This window comes from Notolepis coatsorum, assembly GCF_963971535.1.
Source record: "Notolepis coatsorum genome assembly, chromosome: 4".
NCBI lineage: Eukaryota > Metazoa > Chordata > Actinopteri > Aulopiformes > Paralepididae > Notolepis > Notolepis coatsorum.
The window spans coordinates 198,837,774-198,860,778 of NC_140168.1; the positions used below are offsets into that span (position 1 = coordinate 198,837,774).

General features: G+C 43.1%; 1 protein-coding gene across 1 annotated transcript in view; it reads left to right on the forward strand.

Annotated features, from left to right (window-relative positions):
* The window catches only part of LOC311226790 (receptor-type tyrosine-protein phosphatase delta-like), a gene marked incomplete at its 5' end in the record, with an annotated part of 145,607 nt that overhangs the window by 105,809 nt on the left and 16,793 nt on the right, over positions 1–23,005 (forward strand). Inside the window, 3 exon segments of the mRNA XM_084312195.1 lie at positions 17,505–17,512; positions 18,627–18,912; positions 22,548–22,775. Coding sequence (XP_084168321.1) covers positions 17,505–17,512; positions 18,627–18,912; positions 22,548–22,775 — 522 coding nt within the window.

Sequence of the window (23,005 nt, forward strand, 5' to 3'; positions counted from 1 at the left end):
CCCCTCTCTTCTCTCTCTCTCTCTCTGTTTCTCTCTCTCTCTTTTCTCTCTCTCTTTTCTCTCTCTCTCCGGTTCCTCTGTCCCTCCATTTCTTTATTCATCTTTCTCTTTGAGACCAAATGAAAAACAAAATATGCTCTGATCGGAACGAGGATGAGGATGAGGATGAGGGTGAGGATGAGGGTGAGGATGAGGATGAGTGTGAGGGTGAGGGTGAGGATGAGGATGAGGATGTGCAGGAGCGTGGCTCACACCTCTAGCAGGAGTGTCGTCTTGATGGACTGAACAACACGGACAAATTAGAGACGGGAGATGAAGACGGTGGAGATCGACTACAGTGGATGAGAGACAGAGAGGGGGGAGAGAGAGAGAGGGAGAGAGAGACAGAGAGAGATAGAGAGAGAGAGAGAGGGAGAGAGAGAGAGAGACATAGAGGGAGAGAGACTGAGAGAGACAGAGAGGGACATAGAGAGAGATAGATAGAGAGAGAGAGAGAGAGAGAGACATAGAGAGAGATAGATAGAGAGAGAGAGAGAGAGAGAGAGAGAGAGAGGAGAGAGAGAGAGAGAGAGAGAGAGAGAGAGAGAGAGAGAGAGGGAGAGAGACAGACAGAGAGAGAGATAGATAGATAGAGAAAGGGAAGAGAGAGACAGGGATAGGGAGAGAGAGAGAAGAGAGAGAGAGAGAGAGAGAGAGAGAGAGAGAGAGAGAGAGAGAGAGAGAGATAGACAGAGAGAGATAAGAAGAAGAGAGAGAGAGAGAGAGAGCCGGGGAGAGAGAGAGATAGACAGAGAGAGACAGATAGAGAGAGAAGAGAGAGAGATAGAGAGATATATATATATATATATATAGAGAGAGAGAGAGAGATAGAGAGAGAGAGAGAGAGAGAGAGAGAGAGAGAGAGAGAGAGAGTTTTGCCTGAAGGGTTAGGAAGTCGTTAGCAAAACTCAGGAGGACAGTGCAACTTAGGAGGAAGAGGAAGAAGGAGTTTTAGAATGTATTGTCATCATTATACAGCACTAGGACAGTACAGTTAAAAGAGGTTTGGCATCCAACCAGAGTGCAAATGTAACAGTAAAGTGCCTATAGTAATATACAATGTACAGGTGATTAAACTGGATATAACATGTAAACTAGTACTACTGAGTAATAGTGCTAATCAGATGTATGTACAAGAGTTGTAATATTAATATGTACAGTGATACAGGTATAAAGACACTATGGTAGTAAGTCATACTGGCCAGCAGCGTAAGTAGTAAGAGTAGGTAAGGATATAATACAGATACAGAGTATCTACAGTTAACGGAACGTAAGCCATTATCGTCCACTCAGAACCAACCTATCCAAATTCGGCCATGCCCCCTTTTGCGTGGCATTCTGGGGCTTTACTCAAAGCCCAGTCGGATTTTGACGTCGAAAGGTAGGTGATGTGAAATAATACTTATGTTAGAGTATATATATCAAATTCCATGAGTATTCATCTATATTTAGTCAGCTAAAGACTATTAGATATGAACGTATGTTTCCAGTAAGAAGTGGGAATCTCTAGAATGTGTTTTGGGCGACGGGGGTCATACGTTATGTACACTATCTTTCTGTTGTCAGTAGATAGCAGCATTGGTTTAAAAGGTGAAAATGGTATGTCAAAACAAAATGACTACAAGTCTCAAGACCTTTGTCACCTTAGTTCACAGGTCAGCACCGGATTAAAGGTGAGGAAAACGCGATCTGAACACGGGAGCGTTAAACTATTAATGCAACCTCACTACAGTGACCGAGAATGGTCACCTAATTATCTTAACAAGTGCATCATTAGCATTATGTTTGTTGTCTAAAGGGCAACATAATGGTACAATTTAAGATTTAAAATGTTATCCGCATATAAAGGATAAAACATCGTTAATTTGTAAGAAACCTCAATGAAAACGGCGCAGGGTAAGTTATATTCGCTATTGTTATGAAAATGTGATAGAATCCTATAAAAATGTGGACGCATTTGGTCACTGTGACGCTATGTAAAAAAAGATTATATGCAGGTATGTACAGACAGATGTGTGTATATATAGACAATATATATAGCATTATTGTACATGCTATCATACAGAGTGATATGCAGGTATATTCAGACAGATATGGATAGTTTAGTTTATTTTAGTTTACTCAGTTTATTTGATCAGGGACAGTGCATATCAATCAACAATTATACATTTATAAATTAATACAAATAAAAAAAACTGTAAATATGCCAACATTAGCAGGGTTGCTAGTTTTCAGTTGTAGTCCCTGGGCTAGATGTTTAAGCCAGAAAATAAACAGAAAAATAGAAGGACATTAGAGCTAATATAAAAACAGTTTAAAACATATTCTGTCTCACTAGGCATTCGTGCATCTATAGCGCTAAAATATCATATCTAAATGTATGGTGTATATACAGCACTATTGTACATCTTATCATACATAGTTATATGGGTAGACCGCTTTATAGAGATATGTTTGACTTTGTTATAGACTGTTCAGACAAGGAAAGGGAGGACAACTCAAAGCGTTAAAGCAAGAGGAATATTTAAAAAAAGAATTTCTAGCATGATATGGCACCAGATTCAGGCCAACATAGAAAAAATACATTTACTTGTGGTATTTTTAGACCTGGCAAATGCATTTGGTTCGGTACCACATAGCCTTATTTGGGCGGCGTGTCATGTATTTAGAGTGCCAGGGGTGATTGAATACTTGGTGAAAGCATACTTTCAAGATATTATAATGTGATTTAGTACTATTGATTTTATAGACCGCATGACAGAGACTAGAGACGTAGGTATTATGATTATATTTCACCACTAGCGTTCACAATGGAGATGGAGGTAGTTATTAGAGCATCATGGTGGGTGGTAGGTGGGGAGAGACAGCAGGGTGGGCTGTGCCTCCCACCAATCAGAGCCCACGTGGATCACATGACTCTGGTGACCGTGAGAGTGTCTTGTACAAAATAGTTACTAGAGAAGTTAGAGGAGAATCTCAAGTGGGCTAGGATGAAGATTAAAGGAACAACATTTTGGGAAATTAGCTTACCGTCTTCTCCAGAGAGAGACAAGAAGATAGATACCAGTTTCCTCTCTGTGCGTTCAGTAGAAAGCTATCTGGCTACATGTTAGCCTAGCTTAGCACAATAAATGGAAGCGGACATGGTCGGTTAGCCTTCGGGAGAGGTGTTAGTTGGACAATGCCTAGGCCAGGGGTGGCCAACCAGTCAGAGACTAAGAGCCACAAAAATGACTGTGGTACCACAAAGAGCCACACCATATAACCAGCGTTTCTCAACCTTTTTTTCAGTCATGGCACCCTTCATGTGTTTATAGGTCTCACCCTCTGGCCTCTGAAGTTGCTAATGTCTTTTTTATTTGGGCCTCACTGGGTTAAAAGTCTGTAAATGTTTATTTAAAAAATGTTAAGCACATGTATAGTCAATTGGTCCTGTTGTTCAGCCTCACAATGCTATTTGATAGTAAATGTGTTTATATGTCCCACCCTCTGGCCTCTGAAGTTGCTATATCTTTTTAATTTGGGCCTCACAGCGTTAACCTCTTAAGCCCGAGATATACAGTAAAAGTGTATATTTCAGCATTATGTTTGTTTACCAATGATTTTAAATGTTATTAGTGAAATATACAAATAAAGTTATTATTATTATTATTATTATTATTAAATATAAGATTATAGAAATCTCAGGGCATTGAGTCGGAAACCGGCGCATATTGACAGGAGGAAGTGGAGCAGCCAAAAGTGAGTGTAGTCTTTTGAAGGAAGAGACTCAGGGCTTTCGAATTTCAAAAAACGAACCTACCCAGCTCACGCCAGCCCCTGTCAATCATCTGACTTCTGGATACACTTTTTTATTTCTCTTATTTTTTGGGATTATCTCCCACAAACCTGAACGTTATTGCCATAAAACAGAACACAGTTAGTTTCTCTACCTTTCTGTGAACGTCTAGCAAAAAACGGTGTTGCAATATGATGAAAAATGGTGGAGAAATTTACATTATAAAAAAGATGGCAGAATGCAGTACTGTATCTACAAAACCTTCTGTTTGATCATCTTCCCTTTATTCATTTGCTTAGATTTTTCAGGTCTGGAAAAATTTTGCATGGTCAAAGATACATTTATTTTTTAAATAGAATTGATATTCTCCTTTGTGTAGCAGGGTGGATTATCCCTGCTTCGTGGGAACTGTGGTGCACGGCCACTAGGTAGCGAGACACAGTAGCACTCTGGCCAGCTGCACCTCCGTCTTTGGGGTCCGGAGCGTCAACTGGAGGCTGGCAGTGGGAGTGTATGAGGCCCAGGATTTACAAACCTGGTCCGGTACTCTGGTCTTCCTCCCTCTCTCTTGTGCAGTCAGCAGTACTCCCCAACACACCCTCACCCTCCACAATTGTCTCCTTAGCCCCCCCACACCTAATGACTGGATGGTAAAGAAATAACTTGGTTCCCCCCGCAAGCAGTACCCTCCCTCAGTAACACCAGAAACCTTACAGTGGGAAATGGAAGGTTGAATAGGAAGGGGTTAATAATGGATATATTACCCGCATCAAAGGGTTAGGGTTAGGCTCAATAAAAGACACACACACAGTGCTCCCGTTCTGGATGAGTGTTATTGTAACGTGGCCTAGTTACAACAATGCTACGTCTGGTGATTATTGCACCATGGGTATCAACACACAATAATTACACTGGCATAAATCAATTATATAATTACACCCAGGCACCAAGTGCTCTCACGGTACCCAGACTAAGTGCTGCCCACGTCTGGGCTGAACACAATATCTACCTTCTCTAAGGGATTACATATACTGCTCCAGGTCGGTAATATGGGGAAGGAAGGGGGAACATAGGGGAGGAAAATAGAAGTATTCACTGAACGGGAAATATTATGAAACACACACCTTATCACGCTCAAAGAAAAGGAATGAAACAAAAGAGTGAGCCCACAAAATACCAGTAAAGTCCTATCTTAATGCCGGCATATATTGTTCAGGGTACCCCTATGGAATGGTAGTAGCAACGTTACTTTCGCCCGCAGGCTGCACCACACTGTGTATTGTATAAGGAATCGGGAGCATCAATGCTCATTTGTACTCATCCGAAATGGCCGCCTCGCCACTCCACTGTTGTCCGGGAGGCAAGATGGCGTCGAACGCTCTCGGCTAGGATGTTAGCAGGCGGAGCTGGGCAGAGAGGCAGCGCCGGCTGAGAGCGTGTGCTGAGCGATGACGACCCCTGCTGGATGGGAGGAACTCCCGTAAGCCGCAGGCAGCCTGGTGCAGGTCTGAGTGAAGTCTGCCGGAGCAGGCTGAATGCAGGCAGCCGGGTGCAGGTCTGGTCGAAGTCAGCCGGAGCAGAATGGTTGTTGGCCCACGCTCGTCCTGGTGCGCGCACTCTATACCGCACACTGTAACTACTATAACTCGGTGGTTAAAGACTTGGATACTTGGTTAACCGCACGTTACTTATACCGCACACAGTAACTATCATAACCCGATTGCTAGTGCCTGGCTCTGCACTAATTGTTCATATACTATCGCTGGTACTGCTAGGATATCGTGTCCACTAGCCAGTACTTGTTATCACCCATTGCTATCTCACGGGGCCCTCTGGCATAACGTCAGCAACAAGGCTCTCCAGAGCCCCCGTTAGCTGCAACTACTCGTTGTCCATGTTCACTGCCAAAGAGAGCGTCTTCCGTTTCTCTCCTCCATTTATCTCCTCCCAACTCTCTCCGCCACTCTCTGCCTGCTACCGCCCCCTGCTGGTCCCGCCTGCCAGTCACAAGGGGAAACGCATTGTAGAATATGATCCAGTACTGTCATTTATAATCCATATTCCAGTGCTCTTCGGAAGGGGACGCTTGTGTCATTGTTCGTGTGAATATCAATGATGTCTTTGTGTACAAAGGGAATATAAAACACCAGTCAGCAGTCTCGAATAATATACAATATTTTCAGACTGCTACATTTGGTTCATTACAATTTACTCAAGCCTAGTAACAGACAAACAATTTCTGACACTGATCCATATATGTCCCTAGATTCAGATACCAAGAAAATGCAAATGGCCATTTAAAAAAAAGATCTGTAAATGTTTATTCTAATGAGTGACATACAAAAATAAAATGGATGGAAGAGCCACACATTGATGGGCAAAGAGCCACATGCGGCTCACGAGCCGCGGGTTGGCCACCCCTGGCCTAGGCTAACCAGCCATGTCCGCCTCCATTCATTGTGTTAAGCTAGGTTAACATGCAGCCAGATAGCTTTCTACTGAACGCACAGAGAGACAACTGGTATCTATCTTCTTGTCGCTCTGGAGAAGACGATAAGCTAATTTCCCCAAATGTTGGCGTGTTCCTTTAAGCCTAGTAAGTTGAGAAGGCCAGGCCAGAGGGAAGGTAATAGAAAGTTGTACACGGATCAGGAGGAAATCCCCTCTCGGGTAGGTGGTATAATAGGGATGACGGTGAACATCTTGAACAACTTAGGAAAGATGTTATAGAGGGGATATGAAGGAAAGAGAGGTCAGGGCTTCCAGGCGAGTTGAAGTTATGGTGTTTGCAGTTTGGTTTATTCCCTTTTGATGTGATGTGATGTGATGAGTTGATTTTTTGTCAATATATGAAGTGCCAATATCAAAGGAAATGGCTAGGAGTTCCTCTGTCTTAGTGTATTGGGAAGGCATTCTCCAGCTACCATTAACTAGTAAAACAGAGGGGTTTAAGTGTGTGAACGTGAGAACAGAGTTGTTGCAGGGAGCAGAGATCAGGGAGCAGAGATACACGATTTAGTAACCTCCCAACCTAGAGGGAGGACATGGAACCCAAGACAGGCAGTACAGGAAGTAGAGGCAGCTCTTAGACATTGTAGGTAAGGTGCAACAAAGCCGGGGGGGGGGGGGGCCCTGGGGCTCAGCTCAAGGAAGCCAGCATGGAGTAAAGCAGGTCCCACAGAAAGGAGGATGCTGGTAGTGGAGCAGATATGGCGACAAGGGGATGTAGTGAGGTGTACAAAGGCTGTGGCCCAGGCTGAGCAGGGACAGTGGATGCACTGGGAAAGTGTAGAGGAATATTAGCTGGGGAGTATGGAGGAAAAACATGAAAAAGTCCTGATAGGGGCTACTTATGATGTGCTGCCATCACCACTATCATAGTATTATTTTTCTTTTGTTTCTGTTTCATGTTTGATATTGTTATCAGGAATAGTTGTGTTTTGAACATAACTGGATAGGATAACAAGGAAGCTCTGCAGGTGGGTAACATGGGCAGTGAAGCCAGTATGGAGGGAGGCTGTTCTGGGATGCCAGAGCTACTGTAGCTGGTGAGCCTCCCTGAGGTGTCTTGGGTCTAACTTAGGCTATGGTTAGACTAGTGTATTCCTGGCGTTTTTTTATACGTTTTTGACGACGTTTCATGTCCTATCTACACAGAAATGCTTTTTTTTGGCGTTTTTTTGTGGATACGGCTGAAACGCAAAATTGTGTTTGCGTTTGGAGATACGCAAAAAAAACGAGTCGACAACAGCGTGTAGTCAGCACGGAGCAGTTGTTGCGAAAACGCCCATGCGCAGTAGATACCATCTGCGTGCCTTTCCGGTGACAACAGTGTGTGTGTTTGGGACAGAGCTCTGTGTCCCAAATAGCTTCAGCTACCATGTGTTGTCAAGTTATTGTTATAAGGACCCCAGTCCAAGCTACAACAGTCTGCATTCCCTTAACAATTGTTTGTATTGAGCCGTATTGTATTGTACCCATATGCAATATGTTAAATAATGTTTACATCCATTCATTCTGCTAGCATTACCGATTGCATGAGCAGCTGGCTAACGTGAGCTATCAGGATTCAGACCCTGTTAGCTCAGAGTTCCTCTTTCAACTTAACAAGCATTAAACAAAATGGCCCAGTCATCTATTCACCTTTGTTTAATACACACAGCGTTGTCTCTAATGTTATCTAACTACTGATAGCTCGCGATATCATCAGTTTCATGCTGGCTAAGTAGCGTGAGCTAACGTTAGCTTCTAGCCACAATGCTATATTGTTATAATGGCATACTCCATTGACGTTAGCATGCAGCTAACAATGCTACCGATCGTTTTTTAGACTAAACTATCCGCTCTTGGTGGTCACTTGTGTTGATGTTAGTTTTGTTTCATCAACAAATGACAGGCAGAACACACAGTGAATGTATCCGTTTTGTTTATTGCACTTTTATTAGGCTTTGCTGAAAAAAGAATTGCTGCATTGAGTGAGCAAGCAAGATGGTGGCGCGGCATAGGCGCCTGCCTTATTGACATTTTCTTTGCTGGAGCTTCCACCAGGAAGTGTATTGGCACATTCGTTCTGATTGGTTGAAATTGCCTTCATGTTTGCCACCTACTGCCACCTACTGCTTTGGCAGTGTACTACATCAGTGTGCTCGGCTGACAAAAACGAAGATGATACGAAAGGTGTAACCTCTGCCTAAAAGAAACAGCACTGCAGGGAGCTGCCCACTTGATGATATGCTGCTCTCACTGTCTATCTATCTATCTATCTACACTTGATAACCCTGGTGATATGCTGCTCTTACTCTATCTATCTACACTTGATAACCCTGGTGATGTGCTGCTCTCACTGTTTATCTATCTATCTACACTTGATAACCCTGGTGATATGCTGCTCTCACTGCCCATCTATCTACACTTGATAACCCTGGTGATATGCTGCTCTCACTGCCCATCTATCTACACTTGATAACCCTGGTGATATGCTGCTCTCACTGCCCATCTATCTACACTTGATACCCCTGGTGATGTGCTGCTCTCACTATCTATCTACACTTGATAACCCTGGTGATATGCTGCTCTCACTGTCTATCTATCTACACTTGATAACCCTGGTGATATGCTGCTCTCACTGCCCATCTATCTACACTTGATACCCCTGGTGATGTGCTGCTCTCACTATCTATCTACACTTGATAACCCTGGTGATATGCTGCTCTCACTATCTATCTATCTACACTTGATAACCCTGGTGATATGCTGCTCTCACTGCCCATCTATCTACACTTGATAACCCTGGTGATATGCTGCTCTCACTGCCCATCTATCTACACTTGATAACCCTGGTGATATGCTGCTCTCACTGCCCATCTATCTACACTTGATAACCCTGGTGATGTGCTGCTCTCACTGTCTATCTATCTATCTACACTTGATAACCCTGGTGATGTGCTGCTATCACTGCCCATCTATCTACACTTGATACCCCTGGTGATATGCTGCTATCACTGCCCATCTATCTACACTTGATACCCCTGGTGATATGCTGCTATCACTGCCCATCTATCTACACTTGATACCCCTGGTGATGTGCTGCTCTCACTATCTATCTACACTTGATAACCTTGGTGATATGCTGCTCTCACTATCTATCTATCTACACTTGATAACCTTGGTGATATGCTGCTCTCACTATCTATCTATCTACACTTGATAACCCTGGTGATATGCTGCTCTCACTGTCTATCTATCTACACTTGATAACCCTGGTGATATGCTGCTCTCACTGCCTATCTACACTTGATAACCCTGGTGATATGCTGCTCTCACTGTTATCTACACTTGATAACCCTGGTGATATGCTGCTCTCACTGTTATCTACACTTGATAACCCTGGTGATATGCTGCTCTCACTGTTATCTACACTTGATAACCCTGGTGATATGCTGCTCTCACTGTTATCTACACTTGATAACCCTGGTGATATGCTGGCTCTTAGGGGCCATGTGGTAGGGTATGTAGCATCGGTATTGTCAATACCTGGAGCTCACATCAAAGGGTCTGTTGACTTTGTCAATGCTGTTTTGGGGCCATTATGGGCCATGTGAAACATCTATAGTGAGTATTTATAGACATGACTTTCTCTTGGCAATGGGAGTGGGTTTCTTCATTGCGCGCTTATCCTTGTCCTTTACGGCATAACATATATTTTTATTATGAATAAAAGTGCAGAGCACTTGTCAGTGGTCTCGCTCTGGGAACAGGGACTCATCTATTCTCAACACGCAAGTACACATGAGCACACACATACAGTACACACACACAACACACATGCTACAATCGCTCACACACAAACGGTCACTTTAAAACAAAATGGAAAGGACACTAAGGAACAAGAAAAATAAAGATCACTTTAAGGAAATAACCGATGTGGTTCTTGTATAGTATAGTTTAGACATAGAAAGAATAGCATAGGGATTTAGAGTTAAAACTGTATATTGTAAAGTAGTGTACATAGGACCCAGTGCCTTAAATCTGTAGCTAACAATCTCAGCAATTTAGCATGTCTATTTTATCATGCCCTTTTTTTTGTATTTTATTTTTTTATTATTTTTTAAACAAACATAAACAAACATGACAACACACGATAAGATATACAAGCATTAATTGTCAGAGCACATCCAATGAGATCACATTTTAGTTAATTGTCTTATATAAGATATACCCCTAATACCTGTTATCTAAAAACCTACACACATATGCTCCAGCTCGAACCCCCCCCTCCCGGACCCCACCTTGGGAAGTACCTCCACTATCCCTCGCACCTAACCAGACACTACCATTATAAGCTAGCTTTTATTCTCTCCACCACTTCTAACCACATTGACATTTTGGATTCATTGAGACCCAGAATTCTTGCTGTAGATATTTCTTGATAAATCACATCGAGATATGTAAGAAACCAAACTTTCCGGCACATTTTTTCCGGTTGAAACCAGCGTGATGCGATCAGCTTTTTAGCTACTGTGATACCCGATAAAACCAATCTCTTTAGCTGTGGATTCACTGCAAACTCAAAAACATCATTCAATAGTAATACCGAGGGGTGTACAGGTATATTCCAAGATACGAGTTTTGATAATTGTTGGGTCACATCTTTCCAGAATGCCTTAACTGGTGGGCAGTCCCAATACATGTGCATAAATGTCCCTTCGTCCCCATTTGTACATTGGGAGCATTTGGAGTCTTGTTTAAGCCCCATTCTGCACAGTCTTATAGGAGTCAAGTATGTCCTGTGAATATAGTTAAGATTGATTTGTTGATGATCCGGGTTCCTTGATGTAAGTCGGACATTTGCCCAGGCTCCTTGCCAATCAAAGTCATTTTCCAGGTCTGGTATATCCCTCCTCCAGACAGAGTCTAGTTGGAGGGTTTCATACGAGGACGTTAGTAATTGATGATAAAATTCTGAAACAAAACCTCTCGATGTCTCTCTTTCATAGAAGAATTTGTGGTATCTGTGGTGTTCAATTGGTATGTCTAATGGAACACCGTGAGACTTCAAACATAGCTGTAACTGTTTGTAAAAAAGCCATGTGGACTTGGTGAGATTACATTTTTTGCGTATTTCTTTATCACTACAAAAACCCTGTTTGTTAAAAACATCCCCTAATGAGTGTATGCCTTGCTCTTCCCATATAGGGAGTCTTATAGGTCGTTTTTCAATTAAGAGTGCATTGTTATTGAATAAGGGAGTATGATTGTGCCATTTATGTGGGTTAGGATTTCTTTTTTGTGATTCACGCCATATCCGGATCGCATGAGTAATTATGGGGCCAAATTTCCGTTCACAGTGCTTGATTGGTTATTTAGTGTATGCTATGTCCTTCAGTCTATGTGGGGCTACTATGTTTTCTTCTAATTTTCTCCAGGATACTAATGCTTGGGGGTCAAACCATGTTGTCAATGGTCTTAATGTGTACGCCTTAAAATATTGGAAAAAATCTGGAAATGCCATGCCACCATCTGCTTTATTTCTCTGTGCGGTGGATCTTTTTATACGTGGTGGTTTGTTATTCCAAATAAATTTGTATGTGGAGGAGTGTAATCTTTTCCAGTAACCCTCTGGAGGGGGTAACGGTAGCATTGAACTGAAGAAGTTGATTCTAGGTAGTACATCCATCTTAACTATTGATATCCGTGCTTGTACTGTGTTTTTAAGTTTTGCCCATCTATCAAGGTCGTCTTTGATTTTGTTTTGGATTTTTGTGTAATTGTGCTTCACCGTTTGTCTTATGGTGGGGAATATTTCCACTCCCAAGCATCTAAAATGTTTTACCATCGGTATCTCTCCTGGGAGGGTTATATCTTTTTTTGCAGGGGTGTTAAGTGGAAGGAAAGCCGACTTCGGCCAATTTATCTTAAATCCCGATAAATCACCAAAGTCCTCAATCAACTTGAGCAGATGAGGCAATGTGGTGTTGGGGTTTTGCATGAACAATATTACGTCGTCCGCATATAAACTAATTTTTTGTTGTGTGCCCTTGATTACGATTGGTTCTATGGATTGGGATTGTCTTATATATTGTGCTAAAGGCTCTAATGATAGATTGAATAGTCCGGGACTAAGAGGGCAACCCTGTCTGGCAGAGCGTGATACCGGAAAGATTTTGGAGATGATTGTGCCTGTTGTAATCATGGCCGATGGGTCTTTGTATAATACTTTAATCATATCAATGAATCCTTTTCCTAACCCCATCCTTTCTAATACTGCCCATAGATACGACCATTCCAGCCTGTCAAAGGCTTTCATAGCATCCAGGGACAGCATCGCCTTAGGTATGGTGTCAACCTTGTCGGCATCTAGTACGTGCAGTATTCGTCTTATGTTATCCGTGATCAGGCGGCCTCTTATGAAGCCAGTTTGGTCCGGGTGAACTAAAGACGTCATATGCTTTTGTAATCTGAAAAAGCTGAAAAAGCTAATACCTTAGAGTACAGTTTGATATCGGTTCCGAGGAGGCTTAAAGGTCTATAACTACCGCACTCTTTGTCTTTTTTAAGGAGGACTGTTATGAGTGCAATATTGTCATTCTTATGGAAGTTCCCCTCCTTGACTGAGTATAAGATCATATTTAGTAATAAGGGTCCAATTATGTCCCAACAAGAAAGGTACATTTCTGATGGGATACCGTCTCTTCCAGGAGCCTTACCACTTTGCATTGCGGTTATGGCCTTCTTGAGTTCCTCTAGTGTGATCGGTGTTTCTAACTGTTTAGCGTCATCCTCTGAAAGTTTAGGGAGAATAATTTGATTAAGATATGTGTCCATTTTGTTTTGATCGAAGGTCGTTTCTGATTTATATAAGTCGGAGTAGAATTCTTTGAATGTATCGTTTATTTTTACAGGGTCTGTTTCAAGTACTTGTTGTGCTCTAATGGTAGTTATATCTGCAAATGTTGCATTCATTCTTAATCGCATGGCTAATAGGTGACTAGGTTTGGAACCATGGGAGTACTGCTGTTGTCTTGTGCTGCGTATTTGTATTTCCGATTGTTGTCTGTATATGGCATTGATCTCTATTTTTAGTACGTTAACTTGATTCTCTAGTCGAGTTGAGTTGTTGTATTTTAGAGAATTAAATAACGTTGAGTAAAGCGTTTCCAGCTCAGCCAGTTTTGTGCATTGATTCTTGCGCATTTTTGGAGGAAAAGCTATCCGTGAAATCTTTGATCATTCCCTTTACCGACATCCATAATATTCTGGGGTCTTGCACCGAGTTTGCATTCTCCTGTTGGAATACTATAAGAGCTTCTTTGAGTTGTGTAATGAATTCCTTGTTATTAAGCAGCATCGAGTTAAATCGCCATCTTGGGGCTCGGGAGGATAGTATACCAAATGTACCTTTAAGGAGTAAATAACAGTGATCTGATAGTGCGTTGGGTATCATTTCCACTTCATAATTATCAAATATTCTCTGTGATGCAAAGACATAATCTATTCTGGATAATGTATTATGTCTCGCAGATCGACAAGATTTTTTATGTATATATTTTTTTTTATGTATATTTTATTACCTGTTTTTTTTTCATGTCTATTTTATTATTAGTATTATTGCACAATCGAAGCGGGCATGGCCACCCGCATTTCACTGTATGCCCTGGTATGTATGTGACAAATAAAACTCTTGAATCTTGTCAGTGTTCTCGCTCTGGGAGAGAACAGAGCCACCTGGGAAAGAGGACTTTGGCTGCTTGAAGTGAAAAAGGAGTATCTTCAGAAAGTCACCTCTGCAAGGTGGGGTTACAGTGTTATCAAGGATGAATGTGAAAAAGGGGATCTGACCTGATGGTACCTACTACCTATACTTTATATTGTATTATGTATGTATATGCATAGATTGTATGTCCGGATGGTGTATCTATGGAATGGCCACTTTCTCTATCACACTCTTACATGCGCATATTTAGCCGCATACGCATGTCTAGGACCAGTGATGCCACTACTGATTACTGATTACTCCTTTAAAAGGTAATCTAAGTTACTTTACTGATTACTTGATTATCAGAGTAACTTAGTTACTTTGAAAGTAGGTTACGAAGTCGTCGTCGTTCCCCCAACAGTTTTTTTTTAAACGCTTTATTGAAAGTGCATAAATTGTTTTTAACTTGTTTCTCTGCACATAACGTAAATTGTTAAACTAGTGCTTCAGCTTCTGTACCATCAAGTATGGTAAAGCAACAGTCTATGATGCTCACAGCATTAGAGCAGCCAGCCAGTGGTTTTACAAAACCAGTGTATCACATCTAACAAATGCAGGCTGAACTATTCAATTATATCAACTGTCTGTAACTATTAAATTGTTTTTATAAATGTCTCTCTATAAACATACAATCAGTCTCTCTTTAACATGTAAATTAACTGTAAATTTGGCAAATAAGAGCTTTTGCTCTGCCACCATCAAATATACATTAATCAAAAGGGAAAGAAACAATCTCTCTCTTTTGCTGTTGGACATCCGAGTCCTCCTGTACCTAGTCGAAGCGTCGGCTAGTGTTGTGATTCCAGATGCTTTCAATGCAATTGGATGTGCTGTTTTTAGCGGTAGACAGTATTTTGTTTCCTCCGCATATGAACGTGAAGTAGTGATTGAGGCTACGTTTAGACGAGCGTTTTGGGATGGAAGTCTGAACAGAAACCGCAATCACTTTTAATTTTGCGTTTAGACAACCGTTTTGGGGTGGAATTCTAACGACGGAGCCCTGCTGTCACACGATTGGCGCATATGTCACATGACGTGCTGTGAAGACCCGCCCTACTCTGCCTCTGATTCGCAGACTGTGGATGGGGAATGTGATTGGACCAAAGCAGAGTCACTCACAGACAGAGGGACCAGTCACGCCGCGGGACACATTCTTGTGTAACCCTTTCACTGCCACACGACGTCACTCCCAAATAAGAAAAACAGCTCAAAATGTATTTTTGACTGTCGAAAACGAAATAAAATACTGCATTCCGCCTGCATTATGAATTTATGATGAGATAGTAACGAAATAGTAATGCACAGCCACTTGGACAAGTAACTGCAATCAGATTACTGGCTTTTAAAGATTAACGCGTTAGATTACTATTTTCGGGGAAAAGTAATCAGATTACAATAACGCGTTACTTAGTAACGCGTTACTGGCATCACTGTCTAGGACACACATACTCGTATGTGTACATAACAGAATTACACACACTCATATGCACAAGGCGGAGATATACATGCCAGAGGCACACATACATGCACATACTCACTTGTAGGAAACAGGCATACACACACGTACTTATACACATAGTTGAAGCATAAGCTCTCACTTACACATATAGGGGATATACACATACATAGGGGACACACACATACATAGCTGAGACGCACATGCATATACATACCTGAGATACACACTCACACAGGGGGCAGAGACACACATGGATACGAGACACACACAAGAGGTAGGATTACAGTCACATACCTGAGAGATGCACACACACACACGTATGAGACATACACACATACTTACGTGATACACGTACCCACATACACATATCGGAGACACGTGTTGATTATGCCACATCAATGTGGAATGCCCTACCCAAAGCTGTAAAGGAATGTGAATCACTACCCACTTTCAAAAACACTCTCAAAAAACACCTAAGGGAGACTGCAACTCAAAACTGGCCCCTGTAAATGTCCGAACACAACCCCCTCCAATGTACAGTAAATTACCAAGTATGGTCTTGTCAATAATCCAATGTACAGTGTTTGTTTGTACAGGTGATATATATGCACAATGTATAGTAATGTTTTTTTTTTGTAAGTGCTTTTTTAATTTCCATGTCAGTTATTAATGTGTTTGTATGAGTCTCTTACATGTTTTGTATGTTGTTACAAAAAAGAAAAAGACGAATCTTGGATGTTGCATATTATGCTGTGGAAACATGTATTTTGAATATTGGAAAGATTTGTGCAAAAATATCAATACAAAAAAAAAAGAAAGTCACCTCTGCTCAGAGGCGATGCTCCATTAAAATATGTATCGTGATCGGCCAAGCGTATTCAAATTGCCAATATTCTTTTCATATGTCTGATTGACAGACGAGAACAAAGCCAGGGAGAAACATTAGGAGGACTCTTTTTCAGAATACTTTTTTTTTTTTTTTCATTTCTTTCTGTATGTTTCTAAGTGCTAATGTGAAAATGTGCCAACGGGAGCTTTAATGGAGGCCTCTCACTGCCGCCCCTGGAGCCATTACTGGCTTTTAGCACGCTGTGCTAATCTAATGCCTTTAACTGAAGTCAGCTGCTCCTCTCACTATAGTTACACAGCGCATTTACCAGGGCTCTCAAAAGTCACATTCTCTCTGTGTGTGCGTGCGTGCGTGCGTGCGTGCGTGCGTGCGTGCGTGCGTGCGTGCGTGCGTGTGTGTGTGTGTGTGTGTGTGTGTGTGTGTGTGTGTGTGTGTGTGTATTGGAGCGGGGGGGGCACACAGGCTGCTGTAGTGGCTTGTGAGGCTCTGAGATAAAGGTTAAACGGAGCTGCTGAGGCCGTGCTTAGCTCAGATGGTGCTGAAGAGCCCAGGTGGGGGAGCGGAGGAGGAGAGCGGGGCGGACGAGCTAACGGTGCCGGCAGAGAGCAACACCGCGGCCAGGGCGTGTCACCTCCGCACAGCGCCCCCACTTCAGACCTGATTACGCTCAGAGCCAAGTGGTCACCTCAGTCCCCCCGCGGGCAATGCCCGGCAGAGAGGAGGGCGGAGCCTTTGGGGGGGGGGGGGGTACAGAGCTGCCACTCACCCCGCACACTCCTGTCAGGGGGAGAGAGAGGAGTGAGATGTGGGGCGTACACAGCACATAGTGGTGAACAGGGGCTACAGGGCACGGGGATGACATCAGTATGTGACCGGGCCCAACGGTAAGAGACCCATGTCACTCATTGCGAGAAAATGTATGATTTATTATTATCCTTTTTTTTCTTCATATTATCACAGTTTGAATGTTTAAGAACATATTTACTGTAACAGCTAACAGTTATAGTATCTCAAAATAGTAAAAACCTTTGTTTTAAAAATAAAAGGCAGTTTGTGACACCTAGTACCTGACTGCCAAGGTATTAAAAATGTTCTCTGTTTTTCTCTACTCTGAGACTTTCAGATGTCAATGTATGACACGTCGTTTGAAAGCTTACATTCTGTACTTTCATAATATTTAAAAGTCTGAAGAATTACAGAGGGAGACTTGTGCCACGAACTGCTGGGCTCGGTCACAAGAAGCGACTTACAAGTTCTGTACGACAAGTCAGCAGGAAGGGTGCAACTCTTTCAGAGTAACAATGTTCATCAAACTGTGTTGAAACTTAGGTGATGCAGTGTTGAGTGCATAGTAGTATTGTCCATCATGTATTCTAAACCAAAACCCTCTTTACAGCCAGATACGTGATATAAAATAGGTCTTATTCAAAGTATTCTCATGACATGTCAGGCGTTTCCTACCAATAACGGCCGTCCCAATGCCATCACCACAGCTCGTTGTCATTTAATGATGATCACCTGTTATTTGATAGATTCTTTCTCCGTGCACGCATCCACTAGGGAGAAACTCCAGACATTGTGGATGAAATCGTTTTGCACAGACAGGTTGTCAGACATTGCATGGTTTCATACAGACAGACTGTCCCTGGAGACGTCCTGGGGAAACCAAAATTACACACTATGTCTTTAGTTTATTTCACAGAAACCATGAGTCATAAAAGAACAACTTGCGTTCAGTGTCAAGGATGAAATGATAAAGTCCTGGGACTTATTTCCATCGTGGTCCTTGCTGTTACTGGGACCATACAATACACATACTGATACAGATATGTACATGAAAACATCTTAAAAAGACATAGGGCTAGATCCACAAAGAATGGATTGCACGGTGCTAGTTGCACCCTACTTACTTACCTACATTATGAATTGAAAATGGGGGACCCTGATGTAAACAAGACGAAAGTCTTTCTCTGGTCTGCATCCCCTTAACTATTGTGTGTATTGAGCCTTACTGTATTCTACCCATTCTGCAATCTGTTAATACAATTTTCAATCAATCAAATTTGATTGATTGAAACTTCCAACAAGTCCATTTATGGCATTTTCATTAACCACACAAAACACACAAAATACAATAAACCAATACACCACCGCCTATATACCTAAATACACTGTTTACCATTGAACTAACATCATTGTTCACCAAAGTGGTAACAACCGGTTCTGTCCGTCTCGCCCCCCTCAGCGCGGGCGTCGGTCGCACCGGCTGCTTCATCGTGATCGACGCCATGCTGGAGCGCATCAAGCACGAGAAGGCGGTGGACATCTACGGCCACGTGACCCTGATGCGCTCGCAGCGCAACTACATGGTGCAGACGGAGGACCAGTACGTATTCATCCACGACGCGCTACAGGAGGCGGTGAACTGCGGCGCCACCGAGGTGCCGGCCAGGAACCTGTACGCCTACATCCAGAAGCTGACCCAGGTGGAGGGCGGGGAGAACGTCACCGGCATGGAGCTGGAGTTCAAGGTACGGAGGAGGGAGGAGGAGGAGGTGGAGGAGGAGGATGAGGGGGGGGGGGGGGGGGGATGTGGAGGTGGAGGAGGAGGGGGGATGAGGGGGGGATGATGATGTGGAGGTGGAGGAGGAGGATGATGGGGGGAGGAGGATGTGGAGGTGGAGGAGGAGGATGAGGGGGGCAGGTGGAGGACTGGAGGAGGAGGTGGAGGAGGAGGATGAGGGGGGGGGGGGTGGAGGAGGAGGAGGAGGGGGAGGAGGAGGCCTTTCGGGGAGGGGAGAGAGGGATGTGGTGATGACAATAATAATAACTAGGGATGTTCGATATTGGCTTTTTTACCGATATCCGATATACCGATATTGTCCAACTCTTAATTTCCGATTCCGATATCAACCGATACCGATATATGCAGATAATTTCAGGTAATTCACATTACATATCTTTTGTCGTGGAATTAACACAACATTATGCATACTTTTGACAGTAAATAAAATAATTATTTGTTCTTACTTGCTTGCCTGGGTAAATAAAGGTTAAATAAATGTAAAAAATTATTTTTTTTATTTTTTTGAAAACCGATAATTTTCGATATTCGATTTTAATGCCAATATCGGCCGATAATATCGGTAGGCCGATAATATTGGACATCCCTAATAATAATTTTTTTTTTTTATAAATGTATTTTAATTGGGAATATCATCAAGTATATTTCACATAATTTCAATTCATATCAGTTCCCATTTTTACCCCCCCCCCCTCCCCATTACACAAAAACAAACAGACAGAGAGACAAAACAAACAATAATAATACACTTTATTTGTATAACACCTTTCATGTAAGAATTGCAGCTCAAAGTGCTTCACAGCTGTACAGAAATACAAATAAAAATAAAAAGGCCGGCATAAAGTTTGCACAAAATTGGCAAATCAATGCATAAAGTGCAGAGGACTGAGGATGAAAATTAGCATCCTGACAAATCCTGTGTATTTACAGTGCATTATATGTATTGTCCATTAATACATGCTGTCCCTTCCAAATAAATTAATAAATAAATGAAAGACATAAAATAAGAAACAAGCTTAAAATAGATAGCAGCTAAATATTACTATTACTGGCCTCCCAGGAATTACCCGAAACCGCTCTAAAACCCTACTTATATTCACCACGGTATAAAACGGGAATGTATGGATGGCATTTTTTCCCTTTTTCACATCTTGAACGATAGATACTCGATGTCAAATGGGCCATAGTATTGCATCCATAGCTATAATATTTAAATAGTTATAGCCCTGCAAACAAGGTTTACAGCGGTGGTGGTAGCTACTACAGGATGAGGCTAATCCCCAGCGGTCAATGAGTTAAGGGGATGCAGACCAGAGAAAGACTTTCGTCTTGTATACATCAGGGTCCCCCATTTTCAATTCATAATGACATTAATGACAGATATATCTTGACATTTCTGACATACATAACATACAGGTATACAGTACTGTGAGAGGGATGTGACGATAATAATAATAATACACTTTATTTGTATAACACCTTTGAGCTCAACGTGATTCACAGCTGTACAAAAAAAAATAAAAATCTGCATAAAAATGTGCACAAAATTGGCAAATCAGAGGACTGAGGTCTGAGGATGAAAATTTGCTATTTACGTACAGTGCATTATATTGTATTGTCCATTAATACATGCTGTCCCTTCCAAATAAACTAATAAATAAATGAAAGACATAAAATAAGTATAAGAAACGAGCATGAGATAGATAGCAGCAAAATATCTGCGTCAAGGTAAGGCATATGTCATTAAATCACATCGTTTTTCATATTTGTTTTTCACATTACGATCCAACATTAATGTATTGGATTAGATTAAAATATGTTGTCATTATACAACGTTCTCAGAATATATGAAGAAATTACCCGATACTATGAGACTTCACTCACTCAGATACAATTGGACATAAAACTTGAAATCAGACTCCCGTCTGATTTCAAGTTTTATGTCCAATTGTATCTGAGTGAGTGAAGTCTCATAGTATCGGGTAATTTCTTCATATTTACCAAGATTTACAGGGTGGTTAGATATTGTTTCCTCGCTTGGCTTCCTCTGCCCGAGTCACCATCCAGAGGCCCTGGCGTCACTGATTGGCCAATCCCAGTGCCACTCCTGGACACTCTCCAGTTCCCATTAAGCCAACGAGACAGCGTGGGGCCTGCGGTTCCTCCCTCATTCCGGTCGACTTGCCTTCGACACGACATGGGTTAAAATGCCCCTCCTCAGGCCTCCCCTACCCCTGGTTCCTTCCGGGGTAGAGAGAGAGAGGGAGGGAGGGAGAGAGAGAGAGAGAGAGAGAGAGAGAGAGGGAGGGAGAGAGAGAGAGAGAGCGGGGGGGGGAGAGGGGAGAGAGAGAGAGAGAGAGAGATGGAGAGAGAGAGAGAGAGGGAGGGAGGGAGAGAGAGAGAGGGAGGGAGAGAGAGAGAGAGAGAGAGAGAGAGAGAGAGAGGGAGGGAGGGAGAGAGAGAGAGCGGGGGGGGAGAGGGGAGAGAGAGAGAGAGAGAGAGATGGAGAGAGAGAGAGAGAGGGAGGGGGGGAGAGATATTTTTTCCCCCCATGACCAGGACAGTTGCCAGATTGGGCTTTGAGCAAAAGCCACCCCTGCATTTCAAACGAGCGGTTCTCCCGGCCTGGCCGTGTGCAGCCTGTGGCACAGCCCGCTGCACGCATTGCCTTGCTTGTCACGCACCTCCTCTCCCCCCTGCTTGCCACGCACCTCCTCTCCCCCCTGCTTGTCACGCGCCTCCTCTCCCCCCTGCTTGCCACGCGCCTCCTCCCCCCCTGCTTGCCACGCGCCTCCTCCCCCTTCTCGGTGATCGATGCTGATACCACTAAGAGATGATAAAACAGGTTAGATTACACCGCACCTCCTGTCCACTCCCGACTCGCCCAGGCATCCATTTCCCCTATTTTCATCATAACATGCTATTTATTTTTTATTTTTCCCTCTCCCCTCTCCCTCCAAAGCTGAGCGAGCGAACGGGCAGATCCCCTAGGTTCCCATTCGGGGCAATTCGCTCTCGGATGAAATATATAACCGCGGGCGCGGAGCCATAAATAGTGTAGTGTTCTTTAGCCCTCCCTGTGTAGAATGTTCGTTGGGCCGGCACCCGTAATCCCTCCCGAGGCATCCATCCCCCCGGTTCCATAGCCTGTGATTATTAATAGTGTTCGCATCTTTATCTCGCTATGTCACACACACACACACACACACACACACACACACACACACACACACACACACACACACACACACACACACACACACACACACACACACACACACACACACACACACACACACACACACACACACACACACACACACACACACACACACACACACACACACACACACACACATACACACACACACACACACACACACACACACACACATACACACACACACACACACACACACACACACACACACACACACACACACACACACACACATACACACACACATACACACACACGCCTCCTTTTAATGTCAAACGCACAAGCGGCGTACAGTCACACGGGGGAAATAAGGAAAAAAATACTCTTATCTGTCTCTGTATCTCTCTCTCTCTCTCCCGCAGCGTTTAGCCAACACGAAGGCCCACACGTCGCGCTTCATCAGCGCCAACCTGCCCTGCAACAAGTTCAAGAACCGCCTGGTGAACATCATGCCGTACGAGTCCACGCGGGTGTGTCTGCAGCCCATCCGCGGCGTGGAGGGCTCTGACTACATCAACGCCAGCTTCATCGATGGATACAGGTCAGTGGTGGTGTACTCTCTGCAGCCTCCTCCTCTCTCGCTGCTCTCCGTCACCTCCAGGTGTCCTACGGAGGAGTGTTTCACGTCAACGACCACTTGATTTCTCCACCCAAATAGACCTTTCTGTTGTTACTCTGTATGATCTACGAACTGAATACATTTTAGATTAGAGACAGTGAGGGAGAGGGAGAGATAGGGGGAGAGGGAGGGAGAGAGAGAGAGAGAGAGAGAGATAGAGAGAGAGAGAGAGAGAGAGAGAGAGAGAGAGAGAGAGAGAGA